Source organism: Pararge aegeria, chromosome 19, assembly GCF_905163445.1.
Source record: "Pararge aegeria chromosome 19, ilParAegt1.1, whole genome shotgun sequence".
NCBI classification, from domain to species: Eukaryota; Metazoa; Arthropoda; class Insecta; order Lepidoptera; family Nymphalidae; genus Pararge; species Pararge aegeria.
The window spans coordinates 3,552,841-3,564,949 of NC_053198.1; the positions used below are offsets into that span (position 1 = coordinate 3,552,841).

At 36.1% G+C, this 12,109-nt stretch overlaps 1 protein-coding gene across 1 annotated transcript in view; it reads right to left on the minus strand.

Moving 5' to 3' along the window:
• LOC120632351 (synaptogenesis protein syg-2-like) overlaps window positions 1-12,109 on the minus strand; it is a 79,323-nt gene that overhangs the window by 11,428 nt on the left and 55,786 nt on the right. Inside the window, exon 12 of the mRNA XM_039902204.1 lies at window positions 3,479-3,628. Coding sequence (XP_039758138.1) covers window positions 3,479-3,628 — 150 coding nt within the window. The remainder of the gene's footprint in view (window positions 1-3,478; window positions 3,629-12,109) is intronic.

The window sequence follows — 12,109 nt, forward strand, 5'->3', positions numbered from 1 at the left end:
GGAAAACACGATGCCTAATGAAGATAGCAGAACCTGAATTCACGAGTACGCGAGGAGTGTGTATGGTCGCGACGAAAATCTATAGTACCCAATATTATTTTTTATAATATTACTACTGATTTTCGTCGCGTAAAGCGAGAAGAAAAAGAATTTTAACTTTAGCTAAATAGTATTATAAGCAAAATAAGTATTATAAGCTTTAAAGTTTTTGTTTTTCTTTTTTGTTTTAATTTAATTTTTTTTTTCTTTTTTTGTAATTTAATTTACGCTTGGTAGGTACTTCTTCCTAAGCAATTGTGGTTAATGTTATCGTATTATATGTATAACTAAGTTGTGAAAACTTCACTGGTTTATGTAATATAAAAATACGGCATTATTTTTATGTGTAATAGTACTGTTTGTTTTCCTTGAAAAGATAATTAATAAATAAATATTATACATATAAATAGTTTGTTTGGTCGAACACGCTTATGAACTGCTAGTTTGAACAGAAAACATATTTATGTACTAGATAGTCCATTTATCGAGAGAGGCATAGACCAATAGGCGCGGTGTATTATGAACATTTTGACAGCTTTCGTTGCGTGCACTTCGTAAACGGTAAAAGTTACGCAATAATTATGTATGACGGAATTATTTGTTGTTTTATAATAGACGTTAAAATAGCCAGAGTTAACGCTGACAAGCTTGCGGACAAAACTATTTTTAAATAATGCAGACCGTGCAGACTGACTTAATGCAGTTGTGGATAGCTTTGGCAAGTGTATCGATTATTTTAATTCGCAACTTCTCGCATTAGTTTTATAAATATGAATTGCTGTTCTCACCTATTATAAAGGACTACGTAATCGATAAAAAGCTTGGGCGTGAATTATTGCTCCAATCAGGTTGCTCTTCTCATAATTTTAAATGACAATGTGAGCTGGTGATAACAAAAAAAAAACCGGCTAATTTTGTTGTGGGCTTCTTAGATCAGGACGCGTTTGGAACCCTCGTAGCTTTAGTTTTAAGTTTACGAATATGGTTATCGCCGTCATCTCACTACCGTGTAAATCTCATGTAATGTACGCATCAAAAGTGCCACCTGTAAGACTATACTGGAATAAAGATATTTTTGACTTTGACTTTGATTATCACTATCGCATAAATATAACAACAATTTAATTGACCCACCACCGAAATGTCACGAGAGTTAATTGGATAAATATAATGACCAGCAAATTAGAGGTTAACATTCAGCTATCGATCAAAATAACTCAATAATTAACTTTTCATTATAATACTGTATTTACAAAATGTTGGATTTGGTTGAAGTTTAAAACATTTCTAAATTGACTTCCGTGATATGGAATCATATGCGGTATAATTGGAACGTAATTAGCACTAGTAAATCAGCGATTTATATAAACAGATCTATCAAATAGCAGACCCAATGAAGAACATGTGATTGCTGTCATCTGAACAAATATTGATCATCATCATATCGACCTTCATTATAAAAAATTACCAAATGAAATCTTTGAGATGTCTCTCAATAAGTTCAAAGTTTATATAAAACGTAAGCTTACAGAAAAATCCTATTATAATATTAAGGATTACTTAAACTATGAAAAAGCTTGGTTGTGAATTGCTCTAGCTTCATAGCTTAATATAAATAAACTGTGAGATGGTGATAACAAAAAAAAAATTACCCGGCTACGTTTGTTGTGGGCCTTAGACCAGGGCGCGTTTGGAACCCTCGTAGCTTTAGGTTTAAGTTGGCGAACGAAGTTATCACCATCCCCTTACAATTATGTAAACATATATGTACGAACTGTGATAGTCCTACATGAATAAAGATTTTTTTTAATTTGAATTTGAATTTGACCCATTACCGGTCCACTACAGAGCACGGGTCTCCACGCTGGCTCAGTGTGGATTGGTGCTATATTTTTAATTACTTAAAACGCACATTACTTAGAAAAGTTAGAGGTGTGTGCTGGGATTCGAACTCGGCCCCCCGAAAGTGAAGTCAAGCTCGTACCCACTGCGCTATCACAGATATTAATTCAGGTGATTTATAGGATTTTGTCGATGTTTTGAATATTCCTAAATACTTACATGGTCAATCAATCAATACATGAATTATGATGGGATGTGGGTAGAACTAATAATGTAAGTTGGTTTGTTATTTTGTCTTTTAACGCAGAATAGCTCGAGGATTTTTGTTTTTAATATAAACATTGTATTATAATAGTTAAATAGCGAAGACATAATTTTTATGAAAGTAAAAATAAAAGTAGGGAACACATTTTTGTAAGTGACGCAGCGGAAAAAAAATTCTTTCGACATCTGGTATAAAAGAAAAATTTGAAAATAGAGTCATAGTAAATACACAGATAAATGCAGGATTCGTTAGTGACACCAAAAAGATCATCCAAACTGATAATATAAATGTGAAACTGAGCTCTGGGTCTGTATATTTTTTTATTTTGTTATCTATGTTCAGCACAACCACTGAATTGATCTTGATGAATATTGGCACGTACATAGCTTCTACTCTTAAGATGGACATAGGATACCTTATATCACGGAAAAATATCAGGGTAACGTTCCCAGGGGAATTAAAAATAAAGCTTTTGTTACCTGTACTGCTCACAACTAAACCAATCTTGACACAGGAATAATTTCCATCTTCTTCTTTTACCCCTATATAAACTAAAAGTTTAACTTAAGGTTTTATAAAACCGTATGCAGCAGACAATGTCCCATGCTACATCTAGTCCATCTTAAATAAACAACAAATCCTACTAAAATTACAAATGCGAAAGTTTGTACGGATGGATAGATGGATTGATGCTCGTAACTCTTTCACGCAAAAACTACTCAACCAATTAGACTGAATTTTGGAATGGAGATAGATTATACCCTGGATTAACACATAGTTTGCCACACATACGAAGCCGCGGTCAATATCTGGTCGATGTATACGAGAGATACCTACAGTTATGCAATTTAACGCTATACTATCAAAGTTTTGACGTGACAACGTCTTATAATTCGATGGAACCGGCTGCACGCACGAAAAAACATGACGTATGCGGCGTTAACTCGCTCTGAGGCGTTCCAAGGCTTGAAGTGTAAGCGAGAGCGCGGAACGAGCGACAAAGAGGCACAGTCGGCCTCCGCGTTCGACATCTGTCTCTCTCCTACTTGAGTGAGCGATGCGTCCGCGTGGACAGCTTCTATACAATAATACATTTACATGTTTTTGGCAAGGATAAAGGGCAGTGAAAAGTGAATGTGGTGTAAATTGTTTATAGCAACGATAATATCTATCAAACAAATAAATTAAAATTTTCTTTTGAAAAATGCAACCATTCCATCAGTATTTTCTTACGACGTTGTCACGTTCAACTATCGTCAGTAAGCCGACTTTACAGACAACCAATGTTTTAGTTAAACTACGGATTGCTTAAAAAAAATACATTAAAAATACCTGTCCTCCTTTCAGGGTCCTGATAAGAGAGCGCCTGGATAACGATCTTCTCCGAGGAGCCCTTGTCGTTCCTCGAGTACACGCTGAGCCGCAACGCGTTGCCACTCGTCCAGAGCACTTCAGCGGGCACGAGAAATACGGCTATCCCATCTGTATTGAAAGGAGTAATTACACTTAGCTCAATCCAATTTTGGTATACACTTTTACAAAACGGCAATACGTTTTGCTCGGCTTTGTTTACTTTTATGAAACTTTTCTTAAAGACTTTACACACTTGTGTTTGTGATTTTGTAAAGGTTCATCTGGCATGCAAATCACGGCTATCCCATCTGTATTGAAAGGAGGAATTGCACTTAGCTCAATCCAATTTTGGTATACACTTTTACAAAACGGCAATACGTTTTGTTCGGCTTTGTTTCTTTTTATGACATGTTTGTTCAAGAATTTACGCACTTGTGTGTTATTTAGTAATGGTTGCAAAATTGTTTTTTGTTCCGTTGCGTTAACGGTATAAAAATAACCATACACAAGCTTTCTTTCTCAAAACACTTCTGGCACGAAAATTACGGCCATACCATCTTAGCTAAATCCAATATTCCGATACATTTTTACAAACCGGCGAAGCATTTTTGTTCTGGTTGTTTAATTTTTTTTGACGGATTTTTTGTGTTACACACTTGTCAATGGTGCTGATTCTGTTCAGATCTTCAAAATAAACCAAATGGACGGGTCTAATGGTAGTTCTGTCCTTTTCATACTTTATTCCTAAAATTAGGACAGCAATATTTTTAGACAAGTCATCATCCGCCGCCTATTAAGGCCCCCACTACTGGGCACAGTCCATACCCACCACGTTGCTCCAATGAGGGCTGTTTGAATTCGACGACTATTATCTCATGCTAGTGATAACAACCACGACCTGCTTAAGGTTAAAAACGCTTGTTTCCTTACTTTTTAAGGAAAAAAGTTAGTACTGAAAAGTCTTTATCAAAAAAAGCAATACCTTACAATGTTTGGCCCGACCCGGGATTCGAGCACTGAACCTCAGTTGTAAATTATATCTCACATGAGTTGGCAGATAGTTCCATTAAACATGGAGTACTGTAGACCTGTGGGGTGGCTCTGCCAAGTAGTAGACCTGTGGGGTGGCTCTGCCAAGTACCAGCTTGAAGCTTTAGATTCGTTGGATCGTCGCGCCATGAGATTTATAGGTGACCAATCTTTACCAAAGGCGAAACTACATAGTCTCCAGCACCGACGCAATGTTGCCTGTTTATCGGTTTTTACTGGATGTACTTCGGTGAGTGTGCGGATTCTGAGGATTGTATATAATAAATAGTTGCCTAACCAAAGCCTTTGGATTCTCATTTAATTTATCTGATTTAAAGTTTACAATTGAATTCGGCACTTTGGAATTTAGTGAATTAGTTTGATAGTATATGAAATTAATTATTGAATTCCAAAATAATATTCGGAATTGAATTTATAGTTGAACACTTAAATATTGCAGGATTTCTATCAAATGTTTTGTTAGTTTGTATAATTGTGATTTGTTATATTATATATACCAACGATATACTGTACTATCATTTATTATACAAATTAAGTTTAATTTGCTATACTCCGCGAGATAGAAGCAGGAGAATCTGTTTGGTGTAATTTATAACTTCTTCAATCCTTATACTCCACACCAAACAGATCTTCGGCAATGTACTCTCTACGCACGTTTCGCTCCGAAACCGGAGCATCCTCAGGAGATGTTGACTTTGCAATGAATAATTGTTAAGATTATAAAGTCAAAATCTCCAGTGAAGTAACACCTGCTTGTATCCAATATGTATTATCATTCATAATTTTTGATTATAATTTATAGTCCGTTATCATTTACAAGTATTGAAGTTAGTCCGGTTGAAAATAATTAAATTAAATAAAAAGCAAAAACAGTAAGAATAAATGAAATTAATATTAAAAGAACAAAGGATAAAAATTGATTAAAGTTAAAAAAATACAATTAAAAAAAATATTACTCTATTTATGATTGCGCTTTAAAGCTAAATAAAGGCAGAATCGTACAGTTGCAATGCTTGGCCAGCGTAGAAGGTTACAGGCAGGTCTCCTTGGCAGGCAGATCAGAGCAGGTCTCCAGGCAAGGTCCTTGACCTTGACCAAGACCTTGGGCCTGAGAGGAGACCTGCCATCTACCGGCTGGTGGTTATGTGTTGATAATGATGAAATATGTGTTATAATTTCTAAAAGAATGTACAAAAGTCTATCAAATGCCACCGCGTGACAAAAGGCAATAAATGTAAAACATAAAGGTCATTCGCAATTAAAACAACACGATTCAGTTCCGGCAGCGAGCCCACAATTACCATTGTAATGACTGGTTGTTATTAGTAGTAATGATTAAATTAATGTCACTTTTAAATTTTAACGCGTTTTAGAATTAACGTACATAATGCTAAAGTTCCTTAGTTTTAATGAGCAGTATAGTAGCGGAAAATCTAAATACAGCTTTCGCTACTCCTTCTCTTCCCTCGGGTATTGTAGTAGACGACTAAGGGAGTATTACGATGAACGGGCAACAGCGTTCTTAGCTCTACTCCTGCCTTCTATATATACATATATATATATATATATATATATACTAGTAGACCCAAGCGCCATCTGTGGGGGTAATTTGTGAATCTAAACCATCCAGGGTGCCACCTAAACGTATACCTAAAAATTAATTCAAATCGGTCCAGCCGTCTAGGAGGATTTCAGTGACATAACCACGCACACAAAAAAAAAATATATATCTATATGTGTGGATATGTGTATGTTAATATGTGTGTTTTTTTAACTTTTATCAATTTTTATCATTTGTTTAGTATTAATTTCTTTTATTCTTACTGTTTTTGCTTTTTATTTCATTTAATTAAGCTTAATTTTATTTAAAATATATATATGTGTACCTCTTTTCTGTTTTTTCCTTTCACGCCTTTGGTTGCCTGGAAGAAATCTCTATGTAGCGATAAGGCCAACAAAATAAACTCACTTGGTCTATGTTTATTTCTCTGTAACTACCTTTTTTTTTGGTGTACAATAAAAGTTTATTCATTCATCTAATACGATCACCAACCCGTCTGCCCAGCGTGGTGATTATAAGCAAATTTTCTCGTTGGGTGAGGCCTTTAGTCAATCAGATTTTGCGCGTCTGTGTCAACATTTTCTCCTGGCCCACAGATCTCAGAATGTGCAACTGAGTAATTCAAAAATTTGGGCATGCCTTCATCCTTTCAGAAGAAGCACTCTTACTCACATATTAGTCGTGAAAATGACACCGAGTGGTGCCATTTTGATGTCTCAGATGATAAACTTGTAGAATACTCCATGACCGGTCTACCTCACCATGCTTCCTCTTCGTGGCACTTTTCCATTATCATTCAACTCATTGCCAACCGACTACAGGGGTCTTCTCTCAAATTTAGATTGATTCACGCCGAAGGCCGCTACGCTGGCCAAGTGCGGATCACACGCCTATGAGAACATTATGAGGAACTCTCTCTTAGAAATTCGGATTGCACGCTCTTCTAATTTGAACCCGGGACCTCCTTTATAAGGCCACAGCGCTCTCCATTGTGCTAGGAAAGTCATCGTCGTAATTTAAATAAAATCCCATCATAACATACAGCTTTATTACAATATGCGCATCTGATAATGAAGTACCTATAAAGCTTTGAAGGTCATTCGTTAGTCTACCGATGCAATTTGGTCCCTGCCAGCGGACCTAATCGGTTGTAATTACAAGCATCTGTGTAATTAATTATATTGGAGACTCGACGCATATATGGCCGATGTCTCACTAAGCAGTTCGTGCGAAACTGCTGCGGTACAGTAATCTAGGCTTGAGCAACCTCAAACCGCATGTCGGGAACAGCACAAAGAAACAAGATTTGACTTCGTTGGAACATAGTAGTATTATCTATCTCTATGACATTCCAAGAAGAACCACTACGAGTACCATTCTTTAGTTTTCAAGCATTCACGTCCTACGTCAGGTAAACGGTCATAGAACGGCACGGGAAGGACATGTTCATTTCATGCCCGGGCATGCTTTGGTCGAAATCAGAAACGGTCATAAATTAGTGATATCTGCATATCGTCTGCGAAAGGTGCAGAACTCCTTTGTGGGGTTGAGTATACGCTTTTACAACATGATTCCTAAGGAGATTCTTGACCTACCAATGCATACATTTAAAAAATGTGTAAAAACGCATCTAGTGCAGCGAGGTTACTATACATTTGATGAATTCCTCAATGACAAGGTAGAATGGAAGCAGCCAGCCTCGCTCTCATCTCCCGCAAGATAGCAAAATGATTGTAAACGTTGATGTTGGAAAAGAGCAACTACTGAGTTTCTTGCCGGCTCTTCTCGGTAGAATCTGCTTTCCGAACCGGTGGTAGAGTCACACAAACATACATACTTGACGTTTCAAAAGTGCTTATAAAGTAGGCCTACTTGAAATAAATGAATTTGAATTTGAATTTGAATTTGAATCGAATTTTGGTCGAATGGTCTGTCTAAAGGTGGTCGCTTACTTGGGCCTCATTAGTAGGCTCAGAGTCACTCAACGGGCGGTGGAGAGAGCTATCTTGAATCCTCAGAAATTGGAAAATTCGTAGATAAACAAGAGTTTTGGTAAAGCTCTGCGAGTAGAAAAGCTGAAAAGAAAGTGGGAATGGGTGGGGCACATAACTCGGAGAACCGATGGATGGTCCCGAGATGCTGGGTTGTTAACCCCGCATAGGTAAAAGCAGCATTAGTCGGCGAGGTGGACAGACATCAAACGAGTCGTTATGAGCCACTGGAAACAAGAAATTCTTTTGAAACAAGAAATTCTTGGTTGAAATGATGATGAGTGTAAATATAACAGTCAAGAAAATTCTTAATTCATTGTCGGAGGACATTATTCGCAAGAATACAATCTGGCTGGCTCCCGCTGACGAACTTCATCGGAAGTAATTACGAGCAACTCGATAATTAATTATATTTGAGAAACTTCACGTATAAAGGTGACTTCTCTCGGAGCGTGAATGCACGATCAATGGTGCTTCACAATTTGTCGTGATTCATGATAATTATGTGTATTTAGTAGAGATATAATATACAACTGCTTGCATTACCGAGCAAGTATTATTAATTGCCCAATTCCTATTATAAAAAGTAGTTTTGCACGTAAGCACTATAATTTCCTTGCACCCTGCCTATACAACCTTTTAAAAAAAGGTACCTTAAAAGACATGACCAATAGAGAAATTAAGACATACATTAAATCTTGGCTAAAAGATTACGACTATGAGGGTACAGAGAAAATATTTCATAAGAATATCTAATTTAAATAAAACAAATTACAAATTAAACACAAACACACACGCACACACACGCATATAAACACGCACACACACACGCATACAAACACGCTCACACACACGCATACAAACACGCGCACACCCACAAACAAATCAAATGTACCTACCTAAGCACCCGCCTCAAAAATTTACATAATTCTCTTTTATTTTTTTTATTTATTTATTTCTTTTCTTTCCTTTATATAATTTTCCCTGTAAATTGTCAAACGTTTGTTAATAAGACCATAGATATAGGGAAGACACTGTCTCCTGTAACACAGTTTTAACTACCGCAGGAGACAGGGCTTCACACTCATGAAATGTATACGTTTATTTTGATAAAATAAAGATATTATTATTATTATTATTATTAATTGGTCAGCGCGATCTTTTTTTTTTACATACAACATGTAAATGAAAACCGAAATATTACTTCATAGACTTTATTACATTATTTGTTGTCTCTGAGAATTATCTGTTAGACCGAAGTGCTTAATTCTATTATATTAACTTTAAATATAAATAATTAAATTAAAATAAAACAAATATTTAAGGGGAGTTCCCATACAACAGACATGACTTTTTTGTGCCGTTTTTATAGATAATGGTACGGAACCCTCCATGCGCGAGTCCGACTCGCACTTGACAGGTTTTATGTAATAAATCATTAAACAAGTTGGTAAAAGGAAATTAACTACAAATTGAAAATGCATCTCGTGCAAAAACGCACCGTGAGAATGCACCCTAATATTGCTTTAGAAATTAATTTAGTACGTGATTAATTAGTATTGATTGGTGTGAACTGTGAAAATATAAATTAACATTTCAAAATGATGAATGAGTTCCCGATTATATTAATGTCATACATAATGAATAAACTATGTATGCCAAGAATCTATACTATATAGTTATATACTATGTATGACATGAAGTTAACTAACTAACACTGGTGTAGCAAACTTATTTGAATATCGTTTAAAATAACTTGATTGGATACAAAAGAACACTAACGAAAATAAAAAAAAACGACGGAACCTATCATTCACCGGAGGCCATCAGAAAAAACAAATATAAAATGTTTCTCAATTTGTCTTTATAAACACAAATAACCTTTGTACCAAAATTAAACTTAATAAAATCTAAAATGTCTGCGAGACCACCGCAACGAGGCATAGTTCCTACGTTGCTGACAGCATTGCCCTTTTGAATGGCCAAACAAATTACTTGACAAATGTAAGTGGCAGGTCTAGGATGACCGGTAGACTCTATAACTCTTTTTGTCAATTCTTTAAAAAGACCTCGAACTCCGTCCCCACAATGATTCCACAAAATCTCTGAATCGTCATAATGTTTATATATTTTTTTTAAACGTATGTGTATTTACAACATGTAAATCTATTTATTAAACTTTTTATGTCCTAAAAATGCTGACGGTTATACAGAAAACGGACAAGATCCTACACGGATTTTTTTATGTACGAGTCCCATATTTCAGTATGGGAGTCTTTTGTAAGAGTCCCATACTGAAATATGGGACTCTTACAAAAGAAAACTGTAATAACGTATCTTTATCAAGCATATACAGTAACACAAATTGAAGAGATTCAATTTCGAGTTGTTGCAAATATTTGATCGAATGGGCGCAAATATTTGCTCCAGTAAGTAACGTGTTTGTCGCGGTGTTAGCGTTTTGTGTCGCTATTGACAGGAAATACGGGGCTCTTGAAATATTTTCGGAGATAAGGAATGCTAATGGCGTCGCCGGAAATATATTTCTGTTTACATTGTAATATCATCCTCACCTACTAACGTGGTTTGAGTATCACCTGAAGTGCCTGTTCAGATTGTTATATCTTAACATAGCAATTTTACGGATAAATATCTGAATAGTTTCTCGATGACAAAGACGTGCTGTTAAGCGATTTAGATGATGGATAGATGGAAACTAGGCACGGCCAAAGCCTCCCACTTGACCAGACTTCCAGATCAAAGAGAGAATTCAGAAATTATAAATTCCCAAATTGCCTCTTCGGGGAATACTTTTTTCTTTTTTTTTTTTAAATAAATAAATATATGACGACAATACACACATCGCTATCTAGCCCCACAGTAAGCGTAGCTTGTGGTATGGGTACTGTGATAGCTGATGAATATTTTTTTATGAATATACTACACATAAGTACTTATAATATACAGATAAACACCCAGACACTGAATAACACTCATGATCATAACACAAACACTCTCCAGTTGTGGGAATCGAACCCACGGCCTTGGACTCAGAAAGCAGGGTCGCTGCCCACTGCGCCACTCGGCCGTCAAATACTCCTTCTTAAATTAACAAAGCTCACCGTTGCGCCAGGGAGTTCTTCAAAATTGTTGTGTGTGTTATTTCATCTCAACTTTTTCTTTCTTATAGCTGTTGCCCGTGTTCTCCGTCAGCGTTTTTACCAGTTTTTACTTATCTTGAGGGAACCGTCTGTTTTTCTGATATAAAAATTCTCATCTCCCCATCTTTTCAACTAACTCTAAGCCAAAAATCAAGTTAAATGGTTGATTAGCCAGGGCGTTCAGTACAGGCAAACAAACAAACACACTTTCGCATTTTTTATATTAGCACGGATTGGCGGACCAAGAAAAAGACTTACCTATTGGTAAGTAGAAAATCATCGTAAATCGCTTAGCGGCATGTCTTTGTCGGTAGGATGGAAACTAGCCACTGCCAACGCCTACCACTAGACCAGACTTCCCAGACATAACACCACTTCATAAAGCATGCAAGGAACACATCCTACAAAAAACATCCCTGTGTCCATCAACCTGAAGCTTCAAGGCCTGTAATGATACCGGCAACCACGATCCATAGACCAAAACACTACAATGCTGGTGGGCGGCAGAAAAAAGGATGGTGATAGTACTTCCGGACGGCCTCTGTCTTAAATACATGGATTTCCACTAACTCAAAAATCCATTAATCCATTAAATATTTATGTTTTAACTCTATAAATGTAGTATTAGTATGTATTGTATAAGTGACGTATATATTAAGCAAATTTGGATATTGCACTATCCCGTTTTATGTAATAAGTTTCTTAAACCAAAGGTTGTCTGGAGGGGATCGCTTCAAGCGATAAGGTCGCCTTTATGCATACGTTTCTTATTATCTTTTATTCTGATAACCTGGATTTTTATGTGCAATAAAGACTTCTTTTTCTTCTTCCACTATAAATCTAAATC